The following is a 17978-nucleotide window of genomic DNA, read 5'->3' as shown; positions in this document are numbered from 1 at the left end:
ACTTGTCATAGGCTTGAGAGAGACTAGCCATCACACTGTCCTCACTAGTAAAAGGTAAGTATGCATTCCATTCCTGCTCAGATACCAAACTGCATGCAGTACAAGATTGCAGAATGTTTCTGGAGGCTGAAGCACATAGTCTATTAGGTTATGCTTCCAGCCCCTGTGCAAAGGATCCTTAAGAATATGGTGGTGAGTTCTGAGGCATGGGGTTGCTGTAGGATCAAGAACAGCCTAAACTATGTAATTAGAGCCTATCTTAATCCTTCCTCTCCCTGAATGTATCAGACTTGTTTTCTGGGCATAGTGGTGCATGTCTAATCCAGTGCTAGGGAGATAGGGACTATCCTGTCCTCAAGAGCCTATCTTTAAAAACTTGTCAGCACTTGGAAAGTAGAGGCAGGAAGTTGGAGGCTAGTCTAGTTTTTAAAAACTTTATGCATGCTTGCTTGTGCATCTGGACAGATGGTTCCAGAGGATCAGGGTTTAATTCCTAGCACCCATGTGTCTGCTAAACAACCACCTTTCAGGGGAAAAAAATCAGTAATTTTAAAATGGAAGGACTGTATTAGAGCCAATGTTGGCGTGGGCCTGCAATCCCAGCACTTGGGAGGGAGAGGCAGGCGGATCGCTGTGTGTTGCAGGTCAGCCAAGGTTTTCTCGAAAAACCAAAGAGAAAGAGACAAGAGTGAGAGCGTCAATGCTGGGTAGTGCAGTTCTGCCACTGGTCAAGCTTTAACTCAGAAAACCTTTATGGGTCAATATAAGATTTAAAAAATTCAGTTTTGTAGGCTTTTGTGTATCTGCATGTAGACACGTGACCATGAGTGCAGATGCTTGAGGTGGCCAAGTGGACCTGGAATTACAGTTGGTTGTGAGTTGCCATGTGGGTGCTGGAAATTGAACCTGGAACATCTGCAAGAGCAGCAAGTTCTCGTAACCATTGAGCCATCATTCCAGCCCCAATATTTAAAAATTTTACACTTCTCTTAAAAATATCTTTAAATCATGTATGTGGGGAGGGTAGTAATGTCCACATGAGTGCAGGTACCTGGAGAAGCCAGAAGAAGTCATCAAATGTCACTAGAACTGGAGTTACAAGGTTCTGAGCCATGTGGTGTGGATGCTAAGAATGAAACTTGGACCTCTTGGAAGAACAGCAAGTGCTCTTAGCCACTGAATCATCTCCCTAGCCCCAGGACAAGATTTTTGTTTAGAAAGAAAAAGAAAGAAAGAAAAGAAAGAAAAGGTTGTTGAAATAGTATGGCTATTTGGATTTGTGGAACATGGGACAGACTTCCAGAATTTTTTTTGTGTGTGTGTGTGTGTGTGTGTGTGTGCGCGCGCATGCGCCCGCGCGCTCCTCTCCCTGAAGACCTACCCCATGCCCATTGTTGGCTTGTTGCCCTTCTGGTTTGAGCCTCAGCCTGGATGTTTCTAAAGACATCACTCAACTCACCCTTTCGTAGAGGCATAAGTATTTTCCTCCAGGTCCCCTTTATGATCATAACTGTCACATGGTCTCATATGAGATTGGCTCACAGTAGCTGCTCAGTAAGTGTACATGAAAAGGAGCTGAAATTGCCTATGGAATTATACGTCTTTCAAATATAAATATCAAGGCAATTGGGAAGTTGTAAGTACTGTGCACTCCTTGACATGGTTTTGAAGGTCTTAGGGAACTTGCTTTCTTAAAAGATACGAAGTGCTGTACCCCATTTTCATGACTCTTGCAGGAACACTAGTGGTGCTGCAGAAGGAAGCATCTATTTCAACTGTCCTCCTGTTGGATCCTACATTTCAAGGAGTGAAGGAGCAGCAGCATGTAGAAGTGAAAGGAAACAGCCGACTGAAGCCCAGCTTCCCAGTTCAGCCTGGTTGGAACATACACATGGGAGCCACTAGATGGCAGCGTAGAACTACGACATGGCAGGCCATTCAAAGACCCAGCAGTTTAGAATCTGTCCAGAGTCAGTGGAGAATGGAGCAAAGACTTGGGTACTTGCTGCACCAATCTCTCATCTTGTTTTCACTGTGGAATAGTACAGTACCATACGCACAGTACACCCAAAGCCTCACTCGCTGCACGCTTACCTGGTATGCTTTTACAGGCTAGTTAACCTACTTTTCACCTAGGATAGTTGCTATCAAATTTCAGAGCTGTTTATAATAGTGTGGTTTTGGAGATATAGCTGTAATTCATAACAATATATACCCCATTGATAGGCCAGGGAACCAGTGCTTTCCATCATGACCTCACACAGGAGCTCAATAGATGTTGGCTGCCTGGATTGAAGGGAAATGGAGAGAAGCTGGCTGAAAATGGGAAAGGTGGAACAACACATTGTGGGGAAAGGGAAGGGAAAGGAGCATGCCTGCATCCTGTCCTGTCCTCAGAGCTACACCAAACTCATGGTCTTTTTGCCAGCTTTTTTACAATATCTGTTTATCTGTATGAAAGACACTGGTTTCATTAAGGCTGGCCACAACCTTTCTATGTAGCCAAGAATGGCCTAGTGCTCTTGATCAGATCCTTCTGCCTCTGCTTCCCCAGTGCTGGGACCACAGGTGTGAACTTGCAGGCTTTAGTCAGTAGATAGACAAATCTCCAACTATACATCCCACTTGAATGGCAAATATAAACACTGTGAGGTCTCAGAAGGAGGAAGGGGCCGGCGCTGGCTGAGGCTGTGGTGGGAGAAGCTTAGACAACAGGAAGGAGATGTGTGCCTGGTACCTGCGGCCAGGAGACAGATTAAGGAAGAGAGTGAACACATCAGATGTTCAAGGGGGTGTAGAGGGAGGTTAGGAAATGCTGAAAGTGCAATCAAGACTCCTAGGAGACAGGTCCAAAAAGTGTGTTTCCTTTACCTTAGCAGAAAAGGTCTTTGATTGAGGCAGTGACTTGGGTAGTATAAACTTTGGAAAAGCATCAAAAGTATTTTTACCTTTAAAAAAAAGAGCTAGCATTTCTCTTTTAATTTTTTGCTTTATTTAACCACTTTACAGACTGATCCCAGCCTTCTCCTCTCCTCCCAGTCCCACTCTCATGCTCCCCTCCCCCCAGGCCCCTTCTCCTTTTTCTCAGAGAAGGGTAGACTTCCAAGGGGTACCAATCAACCCTGGCATCTCAAGTAGAGGCAGGACTAAGTGTCCTCTCCCATTGAGGCCTGATCAGGTAGCCCAGCTAGGGGGAAAGGGACTTAAAGGCAGGCAACAGAGTCAGAAACAAGCCCTACTTTCATTGTTAGAGGACCTACATGTGGACCAAGCTACACATCTGCTACATATGTGTAGGGAACCTACGTCCTGTCCATGAATGCTATTTGGTTGGTGGCTCAGTCTCTGTGAGCCCCCATGGGCCTAGCTTAGTTGATTCTGTTGGGTTTTTTGTTTGTTTGTTTGTTTGTTTTCAAGACAGGGTTTCTTTGCGTAGACTTGGCTATCCTAGACACTCTTTGTAGATCAGGCTGGCCTCAAATTCAGTGTGATCTACCTGTCTCTGCCTCCTGAGTGCTGAGATTAAAGGCGTGTACCACCATGCCTGGCTCTGTTGGCCTTCTTGTGGAGTTCATGTCTCCTCCAAGTTCCTCTATCCTTCCCCCAGCTCTTCCACAAGAGTTCCACCTAATGTTTGGCCATGGGTCTCAGCATCTGTTTCAATCTGCTACTGTGTGGAGCCTCTCAGAGGGCAACTCTGCTAGGCTCCTGTCTGCAAACGCAGCAGAGTATCATTAATCGTATCGGGTTGGCTCTCCCCCATGGGGTGGGTCTCAAGTTGGACCAGTCATTGGTTGGCCATTCTGCTCCATCTTTATCTCTGCACATCTTGTAGGTAGGGTAAAATTTGGATTGAAGATTTTGTGGGTGGGTTGATGTCTCCTCCTCTCTACCGGGAGTACCACCTGGCTATGTAAGGTGGCAACTTCAGGCTCCATATCCCCCGCTACTAGGAGTCTCAGTGAGGGTCACTCTTATAGACTCCTGGAAGTTTCCTTTGTACAAGAGATGCCCCCCCACCAATTTCTGTTCTTCTTCCTGGTCCTTCCCACCCTCACCTCTACTCTCCCTAACCTGATCTCCACCCCCATTACTCTCCCCCCATCCCACCCAGTTCTCTGCCTCCATCTACTTCAGATGTCTATTTTATTTCCTCTTCTGAGTGAAATTCAAGCATCCTCCCTTGTTCCCTCCTTGTTACTTGTGGATTATAGCATGGTTATCCTGTACTTTATGGCTAATATCCACATATAAGTAAGTACATACCATGTGTGTCTTTCTGGGTCTGGGTTACCTCACTCAGAATGATCTTTTCTAGTTCCATCCATTTGCTCTACCGTACAACAAGGACACTTATACAACCTTGTTCATAGCAGCTTTATTCATAATAGAAACTGGAAACAACATAGATGTCCCTCAGCCAAAGAATGGATAAAGAAACTGTGGTACATTTGCACAATTGAATGCTATTCAGCTATTAAAAACAAGGAAATAGGGGGCTGGAGAGATGGCTCAGTGGTTAAAGCACTGACTGCTCTTCACGAGGTCCTGAGTTCAATTCCCAGCAACCATATGGTGGCTCACAACCATCTATAATGTGATCTAATGGCCTCTTCTGGCATGCAGGTGTACATGCAGATACAACAAACAAACAAACAAACAAACTCTTTACAAAAAACCAAGGAAATAATGCAATTTGCAGGCAAATGGATGGAACTAGAAAAGATCATCCGGAGCGAGGTAACCCAGATCCAGAAAGACACACATGGTATGTACTTACTTATATGTAGATATTTGCCATAAAATACAGGATAATCATACTATAATCCATAAACCTGAAGCTAAGTAACAAGGAGGGCCCAAGGGAGGGTGCTTAAATCTCACTGAGACGGGGAAATTGAATAGACGTCAGAAGTGGATGAAGAGAGGGAACTGGGTGGGAGAGGGTGTGGAGAGGGGAATGAGGGTGGGGATCAGATGTAGGGTGAGCATGGGTGGGATGTAAGAGGGCTGGGAGAGAGGTGGGAAACCAAGGTGGGAGGGCATCTCTGAGACAAGTTGGAGACCTGGGACAGGGTAAGTTCCTTGGAGGATTTAGGTGTGGCTCTTGCTGTGGGGACATGGAAACTGAAGTGGCCACTTCTTAGCCAGGCAGGACTTCCAGTGGTGGGAGGGGAACATCAGTTCATCCACAAAACCTTTGACCCAAAATTACCCTGCCTACAAGACATGCAGGGATAAAGATGGAACATAGTTTGATGGAATGGCCAACCAATGAGTGGCTCAACCTGAGACCCAACCCATACGAAAGAGCCAACGTCTGACACTATTAACGACACTCTGCTATGATTGCAGACAGGAGCCTAAGCATAGCTGTCCTCTGAGAGGCTCCACCCACCAGCAGATTGAAACAGATGCTGAGTTCCACAGCCAAACATTAGGCAGATCTTGGGGATCTTTGTGAAAAAGTGAGGGAAAGGACAGAAGGTCCCAAAAGGGGCAAGAACTCCTCAAGACGACCAACATAGTCAACTAACCTAGACCCATGGGGGCTCACAGAGACTGAACCACCGACCAAAGAGCATGCATGGACTGGACGTAGGCCCTTGACACATATGTACCTGATGGGCAGCTTGGTCTTCCATGTGGGTTCCTAGAAAATGGAGCAAGGATTGTCTTTGACATGGACTCTGTTGCCTGCTTTTGGATCACTTTCTCTTAACTGGGCTACCTTGTATGGTCTTAGTGGAAGAGGATGTGTGTAGTCCTGATCTGCCCTGATGTCCAGGGGTGGCTTTGTATGGGGGGAGAGGGCACAGGGGGAAGAGAATGGAGGGGGCTGCAATCCGGATGTAAAATGAATAAATAAATACATTTAATAAAAAGTTTTTAAAAAATTCATAAGCCAGGCATGTGGCACATGCCTGTAACCCCAGCACTCAGGAGGCTGAGGTGGGATGATTGTAAGTTCAAGGCAAGTGTGGGCTACACAGACTTTGTCTAATTAAAAAAAAAAAGGACAAAACTCTTAGCCCATTAGTCAATTGCCCATTAACTGAAGAAGTGATGCAGAAAACCTGGCCTGGCTGTATAAAGTAAGGTTTTTGGCAATAAAAAGAAATGAAGTATTAGTATACCCAACAATGTGGATGTGTGCTGAAAACACGATAATGGAAGTAACTCAAATACAAGATAGCACATATTACATGATTCCATTTATACAAAATGCTTACAGTAGGAACCATGGAGCCAGACAGGCTCTCTAGGGCTGGGAACATTGTGAAGAAATGGAATGTTGATAGCTAAATGCTATAGGGTTTTGGGAGGATGGGTTATGAAAATTCTAAAATGTTTTTGGGCTGTGGTCACAAAATTGTGAATAGCTGGGCGTGATGGCACACATCTTTAATCTCAGCTCTTGGGAGGCAGAGGAAGGTGGATCACTGTGACTTTGAGACCATCCTGTCTACAAAGTGAGTCCAGGACAGCTAAGGCTACACAGAGAGACCCTGTCTTGAACCCCCCCCCCCAAAGTGAGTATACTGAGTCATTGTACATTTCACACTTAGAGTAATTATATGGTGTATAAATTATATCATCTAATAATCATGAAAAAAAAAAACCCTCACCTGCCATGGTTATCATGGTACTAAAAAGGACTTCAAGATATCACTAAACGCAGTTTAAGCAGATTCAGTTCATCTGACTAATGACAACTAAATTGTTAAGGACTTTTGTATGTGTTGGCAGCCCCGAGTGAAGGCACTTGGCTCCTGGAAGTCAGGAGTGGTCTTTGGGGGAGGTGATGCTTAAGCCAAGAGGCAACAGCTGTAGAGGTAGCATGGAGGGATTAAAGGATGGAGATTGAGGGATGGTTTTTGCAAGAAGGCCTCAAGTGCCACAATGCATGGACTTGGCTTCCAGGCTGCTTTGTTAGCTGCTTTTCTCATCATTGTGACAAACTGCTGACAAAATCAACTTAGTGAAGGATGGGTTCCTTTTGTCTCATGGTTTCATGGGATACAGTCAGTCATGGCAAAACAAAATATAGCAGTGTAAGTGTATGGCCTGTAAGTGTGTGGTCACATTGTATCTACGATCAAGTAGAGAACTGAATGCTCATCTTGCTTTCTACTTTATTTCCATTTTTATTCAATCTGAGGTACCAGCAAGTGAGATACCGGCCTACATTCAGGGCAAGTCCTCTTGGCTCAGTCCTCAGTGGAAACAATCCCACAGGCATGCCCAAAGGTGTGTCTCCTAGGTGATTCACAGGGAAGATGAACCATCACACCATTTACATGATAACGTAACCTTACTCTGTCTAAATTGAACCCCCATTTCCTTCCACTCCACCCAAACCATGCTTTCTTCAGCTTTTCAAATTCAGCTAATAATAATTCAGTGCTCTAAAATCACTCCTCACCTTTGATTTCTCCTTTTTGCTCACATATCATGCTCTGTCCAAGCCCCATTGACTCCACTTATTCCCAGGATCTTCCTTGCACCAAGGGAGCATGGTTACTCCCTTGGAGGGAACCAGCTCCCCTGCAGATTTTTTTTTTTTTTACACACATTTCCATTTGTGGATCTTTGAGTGAAGTTTCCAATACAGCATCCGGAACAATCCCAATGAAACTTGTCGTTTCTTGTTCAAGATCATCCAGTGGCTCGTTACCGCACTGAGTAGAGCTGAAGTCTTGCCAGTGTCCTCTGCTCACCCTATGTCGGCCCCTTCTGTTATCTTATTTGCCCTCCACAGCCACGTGTCATCTTTACCATTCTTTGAGCAGTGCTCTTGATGGGGCCATCACGTGCTCTTCCTTCTATTCAGAACTCTCTTGCTATAAAGTCCCCAGTGCGTGTACGCCAACTTCCCCTTCAATATTCAAATGCCAGCTTTGTTGTTGATGTTTACAAGGACAGAGTTTAATAAAAATATTTTTTCCCAGGCATGGTGGCACACAATCCCAGGACTTGGGAAGCAAGAGGCAGGGGGATCTCTGTGAGTTCGAAGCCAGCCTGGTCTACACAGAGAAATTCTGTCTTGAAAAACAAAAACAAAAACAAAGTAAGTATAGGGCTATTGACCGGAAGTTATCACAGAGGAAACAACTAAAAGAACCAGTCATCATCCCTGGCCCTGGGGTAGCGAAGAGGAGAGGCTAGGATACTTAAAACCGAAGCAAATTTGAAAGGGCTGTAGTTGGTGCTGGTGTCTCTGAAGGGGCATGGGCAAGCCCCGAGAGAAACTGCAAACTGGATTTAGCCACTACAGAGGACTGAACTGCTACCGCTGAGAGAGATGTCTCAGAGGTTAAGAGCACTGTCTGTTCTTCCAAAGGTCCTGAGTTCAATTCCCAGAAACCACGTGGTGGCTCACAACCATCTATAATGAGATCTGGTGCCGTCTTCTGGCCTGTAGGCACACATATAGGCAGAATACTGTATAAATAATAATAATAAAAATCTTTAAAAAAAAAAAAAAGACAAAGCTACATTTATGCAGTCCAGCATAGCCCAGCTCACTGTGTAGCCAAGGATGACCTTGAACTTTTGATGATCCTGCTGCCACCTCCCCAACTCTCCAGCTCCTGGTGTGGGCTACCATGGCTGGCTAAAATGTTTTCTTTTCTTTTTTTTTTTTTTTCTGTCTTTAATCCTTTGACTTTTTTTTTCTTCTTTTTGTTTTTTGTTTTTTTTGTTTTTTGTTTTTTAATACATTTTTATTAATTTATACATATTACATCTCAGTTGTTAGCCCATCCTATGTATCCTCCCATTCCTCCCTTCCTCCCACTTCCCCCCTACTCCCCTCCCCTCCCCTAAGTCTGTGTCTGAGGGGGACCTCCTCCCCCTGAATATGCTCATACGGTATCAAGTCTCTCCTTGGTGACCTCTTATCTTTCCTCTGAGTGCCACCAGGCATCTCCGTCCAAGGGACTTGTTCAAATATGGGGCACCAGAGTTTGTGTGAAAGTTAGATCTCCTTCTCCACTCAACAGTGGAGAATGTCCATCGGCTAGTCCGGGTAGGGGTTCAAGGTTTTTACTGCCTATTTTTTCCTTGGCTGTTACCACAGTTTGCAGAGGGCCCCAGGGCCCAGACTCGCCTGTAGTTTTCCAGGACCCACTGGATCCTTCCATTTCCTCTTTCTCCCAGGCTTCTCACACCTAATGGTAAATGTTTCCTTGACCATCCTGTTGAAAATTAATTGTAGACTCCAGGTGCTGCTTATTCCCTTGCTTAACCATGGTGGATCTGAGCTCAGCTAGATGTACATTGTCCACACTCTCGAGTGCCAAGGTCACACGGGCACAGAATCTACTGCTGAGCCACAGAAGGCAGAAGTGAGAGGGCATCACTCCTTTTCATACAAAAGGCCCAACCAAACAGGGCGGAACATGGCAGTGTGACTACATATGTCACCTTACCTGTGGGCTCACTTCTCGCTTCTCAGATCACCTGGTTGGTGTTTGGTAGTGGCTGGACCCACAACTACTCCAGCTGTAACTGACCCCTCCCATAGTGTGTTGGCATCCTGGGCCAGGGTGCACTTGGCTCTGTGATGGAGGAGGATGGGGGTGGGGCTGGGGAGGGCTTCACCTTTGAGGTTACTTACCTGTCCTAAATATGGGGGCTTGAAGACTGGGCATCACAGTGTTTCACCCAGTCCTTTCAGTCTTCAGCTTAGCTGAGTTGTTTCTCAGATGGGAGGTTTCCCAGGCCTGGGGGGTGGGGGTGGGCAGACATACCGGTGCAGAGTCTACAGAGCCGAGAAGCTGTTAAGAACTTCCGTGAATGAGGAGCCAGAGCACTGGCTAAATCGTGGGCTATGTTCAGCCCTCAAATAGCCATTTGTCGACTACCTGTGTTTGTGATAACGCCTTCCTGACTTTTAGCTAAATCATTTCAGAATATAAAAAGAACTCCAGCTTCCACCAAACCAAAGGCTAAGATAGTCATCAGATGACATCGAGGCCCAGAGCAGAGACCACCTGCTTTGCTGTAACCCACCTTCCTGGGGTTTCCACATGAAGAGACTTAGGCAGCTCAAACATGGCTGGCAGGCCTTGCCCTTCTCCCTGTTCCCTGTGCCTTGCTGAAAACTGATAGATTACATTCCTAAGGCTAGCCACCAAGGTCTGGTGCCTTATTTGGCCACTTCCTCCTCCCAGGCTGACTGCCAAGGTCCACCTATAGAGTATTGAAGTGCAGCAATCAAAGCCCCCTTTGGCTCACCTAATTAACATGCCCAATTAAAAATTAACCACCTCACCCTAACACGGGGTTTCCTCTTTTGCCTTTATAGACCACCGTTTTCCTGTGTCTCCTCTCTATCCAGAGGCAGTCCTTTGTCCCTTCTGGGACAACATCCCTGTTCTCTCTACGCTGTTCTCTTTTTCTCCCTTGTTTCGGTCTCCTCTTTGTTTCTTATTCCTTGCCCTCTGTTTCTCTGGGGCAAATTAATCTCCTTTGTGCTGAGATCTTGGTCTTGGGGGGCTCTGCACCACCAATGTAATTTTTTTTTTTTTGGTTTTTCGAGACAGAGTCTCTCTGTGTTAGCCTGGGCTGTCCTGGACTCACTTTGTAGACCAGGCTGGCCTCGAACTCACAGCGATCCACCTGCCTCTGCCTCCCGAGTGCTGGGATTAAAGGCGTGTGCCACCACACCCGGCCTACCAATGTATTTTTAAGGTATCTTGATTTATGACTGTCTTTGTTCTGTTACTTTAAGGACTTCCTGACACAGTTACCATGATGGAACCAGTGTTCCTGGGTCATGATCATTCCTATTTGGCTCCAGAATAAGTTCTTTCTTACTCCCCTGAGGTGAGAGCTACATGTTTGCACCAACAGTTCCACTCTACTCCCGTAATCTCTCCTCTGAGGGCACCTTTCTCTCTCTCTCTCTCTCTCTCTCTCTCTCTCTCTCTCTCTCTCTCTCTCTCTCTCACACACACACACACACACACACACACACACACACACACACAATTAGAAAAAGAAATTGATGTTAGAGTGTCATCTGATCTTTCCCTCCCCACTTTTCTATATTCTTCCCAGGCCTTCTCTCTTCCCCTCCTCCCGTCTTACCAGTTCTAGTGTGCCCAGCATTCGTCCAACCAGGCCCGCCTGCGAGTAGCCAGTGGAGCCTTGAATTCACCAGTAGGCCATTCACCCTTGTGCTTAGCACACTTGTGATCCAACTGACTCTCAATAGTGCTAACATCTGGGAACTAAGTCTTTGACACACACCCGGGGCCATATTCTGTCTCATCCACACCAGAGGCAATTCACTAATGCTACATAGAGAGAAATGTGAGAGCAAGGTGGGAGCCAGCTGGGAACAGGCAAGTGGAGGGCATACAGGCACAGCCATTTGTCCCTTCATAGGAACTTGTCACTGTGAGAGGTGACAAGGGTGAATTTGTTTGGAGTTGTTAAGGAATAAACTAACAGTACACACACACACACACACACACACACACACACACACACACAGAGGAGGACACAGAAGAATCCTAACTTGTAGAAGGCAAGGTGTTTTTCACCAAAGGGTCTGTGGTCTGGGCAGTAAAGTTTCAGCCAACCTACTATTGTGGGGTGTCCCAGAGAAGGCTTCTCCGACATGAGTTTAAGCCAGTAGAGAGTCTTGTAGTAGCCAGCTGGCAACTACATTGGGTTTTCAGGATCCCAGTATAGCAGCAAGCCTTTCTCAGGGTGAACTTTTTAGCACTCCCCCCCTCCGCTAAACACACACACACACACACACACACACACACTCCAAAACAAAATAAAAAATGAAACATATCCTGGGTTGATATATGGGTTGGTTGCAGTTAACAAGAACAGTTAGCCAAAAGCAGATCTACAGAAGCCAAAAATCAATGTTTGTTCATCTAGAGATTGTCCCATAACTATGGACTTTGATGGACTTTTTATGGGTCTTTGTTCTTATTATGGAAGGTGGTGTTATCTATAAACAAGCCACTGAGTTTACTTACTGGCTTACATTCATGTTTGAGCAGTCTTCTCTGGTGCACACTCCACAACATTCTGGAGGTCCCGCAGAGATTCCCCAGACTTGAAACACTAGGATCTCAGAGCCCCTTGGAGTGAGGAAGAGTGTGTGCTGTTCAGGGGGCTTCTAGGGCGAGTATGACTTGAGATGTTCCAGGTCCCCAGGACTCCCTTTGATCATCCACTGCCTAGCAATGCTTCAGAGGACTCTGACACCTCCACTCCAAAAGGAAACAGTAAAAAGTTGCCTGGTTTGTCACCTCCGGATACGTCTGGTTAATGTGTCTTCTGTTTGGGCATGTAAGAGAGATGAGACATGGCCTTTCATTAAGTGTCTAGGATCTGTGTGAGATGCCATTGGATTCTACCTGCCTGTTTCAGGTGTATGAATATTTGGTGGCCACTCCTGGTTGTCTTTAGTATGTGTCTTTCTAGGTCTCTCTCCCTCTCTCTCTGTCTCTGTCTGTCTGTCTGTCTGTCTGTCTGTCTGTCTCTGTCTCTCTGTCTCTCTCTCTGTGTTTCTGTCAGTTCTGTTTTCTTGTATTGACCAGTGGCTTTCTCTGGTGTGAGATGCCTTCTTACTTACAAACTGTGCCTCTTGTTGGGGACTTGAATCCTTTCGGCTCTGCCAGGTTGCCCAGAGAAGCCTAAAAAACCTCTGCCTGTCCCACTCCGGAGCACTTGCTTATATTGTTGATAGACTCTTGCTCATGGTCCAGGTAGGTCCAGGTCCCAGTGTGGAGGTGAGGGTGAGGCAACAGAAGAGTTAATTCTAGTCAAGATCTTATACTCACAGACTCCATGCCATTGAGGCCCTCCTCCAAGGAACAGTGACTATCTAATGCCTCTGTGACCTAGTACCAACCCTTATTCCTGGACCACCCTTGAGTCTGGTTTGATAAGCCCACCATCATCAATCCTGTTACCCTCTTGCCTTCTGAGGACCCGCAAGTGCTCATCCATGACTGTCAGGAGACGAAAGAAGAAACCAGATAAGTGGGAGATATAGTAGTTCCTTTAGCCGAAACAATATGGGCCCAAACCAGGTACATCAGCCTAGAGAACAGAATAGACCCATCTGAGACATCTGGCTCTCAGATGGGAGAAAGTAAAGTCCACCGCACACAGACCACCAGTCTGCATGCTTTTACTATTGCACAAGTTCACGGTAGGTATGAGCAATAGAGACAGAGGGCTTCTTCCCACTGGGGAAACAAATATTAAAAACATGGAGAAAATCTTGGCTCCCCTAGAGTCTAGTTGGCTTCCCCTGTGATCTTCTGTCTTCCACTGCTGCTCCACTTTGAGGACATAAAAATGATGAACCCAGTGAAGGAAGAGGTGAGTTGGGTACTGACTTGACTGCCTCTCAGATAGCCCTAAGACCAGAGGAGCCTGTCGATATTCTGAGGACACGCCCTGAGACTCTGTGGTAAAGAAGAAATGGACAGCTCAAATCCACAGGTTGACAGAGGACACCAGAGGGAAAGATCATTCTCCTGGAAACAACTGGCAGGACTTTGGTAACTTGTCACCAGGCTACTAATCTGGGGTCCACAAAACTTTCTGAGTTGCTCACACCAAGGTATGTTCTACCTAGACTGGTCAGCTTAGCATGGGATGTCTCAGCCAGATACCAGGTTTGTGCTCAAGTGAATCCAAAACAGAGACCAACACCCCAGTGAACTGGCTTCACTGGGAAAACTGGCTTCACCAAGATTCAGTCTGTTGGGGGAGGATAAAAATACCTGTTAGTTTTTGATAGATACCCTTTCTGGGAGGACTGACAACTGCTCAAATGGTAGTTAAAAAACTTCTCCAGGAGCAGGCCCCCTGATTTGCTGTGCCCCTCCCTCCAGCAATGGGGTCTGACAATGCCTGGCTTTCATAGCCAAGACCTCTCAATAAATAGCTATGGCTTCAGAGCTTTAGCCATAGATTGAAAACTTCATTGTGCATATAGATCTTAGAGTTCTAGGCAGGTAGGAAGAGTGAACTGGATTTTAAAAAAAGCAACAAATAAGACTCTTATTAGAGTTCAATGAAGGGTGGATAGGCCTCCTTCCTTTTTGGGACGAGTGGATTTACTCCCTATGAGATTATGTTTGAAAGACCTCCCCCCACTGCTTACCTGGCTCAGAGAACTGTAGCTGGCAAAACTCACTAGTCATTTCTTTCTCAAGGCATCACAGATCCTACAGTCCTCCATAAAGACTATTTATTGTACTATTTGTGAGACTTAGCTGACCTCTGAGTCCACCACCAGCTTCCCCTTGTTTGAGTAAGGTGCTACTGTTGGGTCACACCGGTAGCCAAAGGGGCAGAGGAACCAACTTGTAAAATACCCTACATGGTGATTCTCTCCATTTTTATGGCCATGAAGGTAGCTGACATTAAATCATTGGTCCAGCACACCCAGGCCAAGACAGCAGAAGCCACAGACGCTGCTGAATATGGATTACTTCTGGACTATGGACTCGTTGAAATTAATGTTTCATTGGGCTCCAGGCCTTTCCAGTCCCTTCTCCTCTGCCTCTTCCCGAGTTTTGCCCTATGGTTATGAACGTAAAAGGTCAGGGTTCAATCCCCACCACCCTCAGGCCTGGACCCGGGTACTGAGAAAGCAGATACAGGGAAGGGATTAGCTAGTGTGACTCCAGACCAGGAACCCATATTCCATCCCGACCTTCACTCACTCATGTCCACTTTAAGTGTCTCGTTGTATTAGAGAAAGGAAAGATGTGGGAGTTTATCTCTTGAGATAGGGACACCGAGTTTACAACTCTACGCATGTCCTGCAATTGAGTCCTCTAGTTGCCAGGAACAAGGGCATTTCCATTACAAAAATTGGGGTTGTGCAAAACTGAGACTTCCTGGAAAAATTCTTTTGAGAAACATAAGAGAACCTGGGAAATCAGACTTTCTGCCACAGGAAGGCACCCTATGGATAGATTTGAACCATCTCTTGGGGTCCCCAGAACTAACAAAGATCTCCTACCCATGCCAAGGCCCCAACCAACTCTCCCCTCCAGAGCACTAAACACACCTGGGGCCAGAGTCCCACCTTCCGCATCCTGCTCTTGAATCGGCCCACCACTTAGTTAATCAATCCTAGCCAGAGACCAGCCAGGATCACTCTTCATGCTTAGACTTCCAGTCCCCATACTACACAGGGATAGGAAGAGGCCAGACTCAGCCATTGACTGACAGAACTCACCATGACTGGGCGGAGCCTAATGAACGTTAAAGGACTTACAGTGTAACATCCATACCCCTAGCCTAGGCTTTCCCCCTTATTCTGTGGCCTGCTATTTTGCCTTGCAGGTTAATTTGTCTGGACAGTAGCAATATTACTGGCCCTCTGAGACTACCTAATGGGCACGTTATTAGGGGATTAACTAAAAGTGCCTCTTCAAATGCCTTCCAAACTGTGAACCCCCCTTTATGCTCCTTAGTACACACTCTCCCTGGGCATGCTTATATAAATGGACTCCGGACTACTTAAAAAAAAAAAAGAGCTGTTCCTGTCTTCATCTCACTCATGGTTGGACCTGACAACAGCCATAGACACATTAGCCTTTATCATGGGAGATAAAAACTTTAAAAACTAAGTAGGCAGGTTGATCAGGACCTAGAGGTATGAAACGTGTCCATTTCCGAATTGACAGGACAGTTGGATTCCTTCACAGAAACGGTCCTATAGAATCAGAGAGACTTAAACTTACTTCTCATGAGATAAGGGAGGCTATGCATGGCTTTGGAAAGGACCTGTTAATTGATAAGGAATAATTAGAGAAAATCTTTCCACGGTTGGGCAAAACCTCAAAAAGAGAAAGAGACAAAGACATAATCAGATCGTTGGTGCAAGCCTATGCTCTCTTGATCTCCTTGGCCACTCTGCTATTGGCACTAGCTGGGCCTTTAATTTCTCGCCCCAACTAATTAGTGGTGGGGCCCTGCATCTTAAACTATTTAGACAATTATGTAAAGGAGGAGTCACAATTTGACTCATTTACTAAGAGAAGTGGGGATTGTAACAGGGCTATAGTCCTTAGCACAACCGACTCCATAATGGAAGTACCATTCAGGCCATAAAACTCAGCACGTAGACAACACCACCTGCTAAAACAAAAACAAAGACCATATCCATCAAAGTCCATAGTTCTGGGAAAGTCTAGGCATGTAATCACCTTGCCTTTTGGCTTCTGTAGTTCTGCATCTCCTAACTGTTTTCATTAATTGAAGCGTGTCAGCCCAGAACAGAACATGGCTTCTTTGCTCAACAGCTCTCTCTGAGGAAGGCTCAGAGTTAGACTGGGATCAAACACTCAGTGTAGTTGCCTCTTGGCTAATCAATACTTGCTATTGGGCCATGACTGCAGGAAAAGGTCTCACAGAGCTGAGCAGCCAAGATGTGTGATTTTACCAAGGCCCAGACCACAGAATTCAAGGAGGCTTTCCAGCTCTTTGACTGAACAGGTGATGGCAAAGTCCTGTACAGCCAATGTGGGGATGTGATTAGGGCCCTGGGCCAGAACCCTACCATTGTCGAGGTGTTCAAGGTCCTGGGGAACCCTAAGAGTGATGAGACGAATGTGATGGGTCTGGACTTCGAGCACTTCCTGCCGATGCAGCGGACTGTAGCCAAGAGCAAGGACCAGGGAACTCATGAGGATTGTGTTGAAGGCCTTTGTGTGTTTGACAATGAAGGGAATGGAACCGTCATGGGGGCGGAAATCAGTCATGTCACACTGGGTGAGAAGATGACAGAAGAGGAAGTAGAGATGCTGGTGGCTGGGCCGTGAAGAGCTTGCCCGGATGGTGCTGAATGGCATTTCCACATGCCAAGCCTATGCCGGATCCTGTGCCTGTGCCGGAGCCAGAGCCGGAGCCTGAGCCTGAGCTGGAGCCTGAGCCGGAGTCTGTGCCGGAGCTTGAGCCTGAGCCGGAGTCTGTGCCGGAGCTTGAGCCTGAGCCTGAGCTGGAGGCTGAGTCGGAGCCTGAGCCAGAGTCTGAGCTAGAGCGGAGCCGGAGCCGGAGCCGGGGCCGGAGCCGGAGCCGGAGCCGGAGCCGGAGCCGGAGCCGGAGCCGGAGCCGGAGCCGGAGCCTGAGCCTGTGCCTTGCCCAGTGTGAGATTTCTGTGTGGCCCCAGAGGCTCCCTTATCACAGCACCTTGCCCATCTGATCTCTTTTGGATGATGTTTGCCTTCACCAAATGAAACTTGCTCTTTTCCCTGAAAAAAATAAAAAGTCTGAGCAGTCTTCTTTGGTTGACACCCCGCAACAGGTTTTGCTTTTGGTAAGGGTATTTTATCACAACAGCCAAAAGGAAACTATTATCCCAGGATGGCTGTGAACGCAGTCCTGCAGACTCACAGTCACAGTGTTAAAACATCCTGCATTTTTGAAGACCTGATTCACTCCTTAATTTCTATTCCTATCTCACACCTTCTCAGCTATTTTTAAAAAATCATGACATTCCCATATTATGCAAGTATAGCTTTCCCCTCATAAAATATTTGATGTGTTTTCTTAATTCTGATTTTGGGACTATTTGGCGACAATTAAAAAAAATCTGTTCTGTCTCTCTTCATATGTGTGTTTACCTGCAATTGCCTGCAAAGTGAGAAAAAAAACCTCTGATTGTGGAGTTTTTTCAAGTGCAAAAATATTTGTGAATATTAAATTTGGCAACAGATGAGCGTGGCATATAATTTTTAGTACAAATTTAATTAGACATTTATTGACTTCACATCTGTACCTTAAAGCTAGCCAGGCCTAGGTCTATGTTAAGTATGTTTGCAGACACCATGCTCTGGGCTCTTCGGTCGTGGGCCCTCCTTCTATGGTCCCTCATGGATAAGGCAGCTTGTCCACAGTCCTCTGACTTGATGGATTGGCTGCTCTCTGGAGCTGTCAAGCAAATGCTTCCTCTCCCTTTGTGAAAATTCAGG

At 46.2% G+C, this 17978-nt stretch overlaps 1 protein-coding gene across 1 annotated transcript; it reads left to right on the top strand.

The window, feature by feature from the left end:
- Nucleotides 1-1037: 1037 nt before the first annotated feature.
- On the top strand, nt 1038-16829 carry LOC311596266 (myosin light polypeptide 6-like; the record flags this gene model as incomplete). Its single annotated transcript, XM_084779532.1, has 3 exons — nt 1038-1047; nt 1737-1877; nt 16504-16829. The coding sequence occupies 3 exons, from the start codon at nt 1038-1040 to the stop codon at nt 16827-16829; spliced, it is 477 nt and encodes a 158-aa protein (XP_084635658.1).
- Between the last annotated feature and the right edge of the window lie 1149 nt (nt 16830-17978).

Source organism: Acomys minous, assembly GCF_964271855.1.
Source record: "Acomys minous genome assembly, chromosome: 4".
NCBI classification, from domain to species: domain Eukaryota; kingdom Metazoa; phylum Chordata; class Mammalia; order Rodentia; family Muridae; genus Acomys; species Acomys minous.
This window is presented reverse-complemented; position numbering and strand designations above follow the sequence as displayed.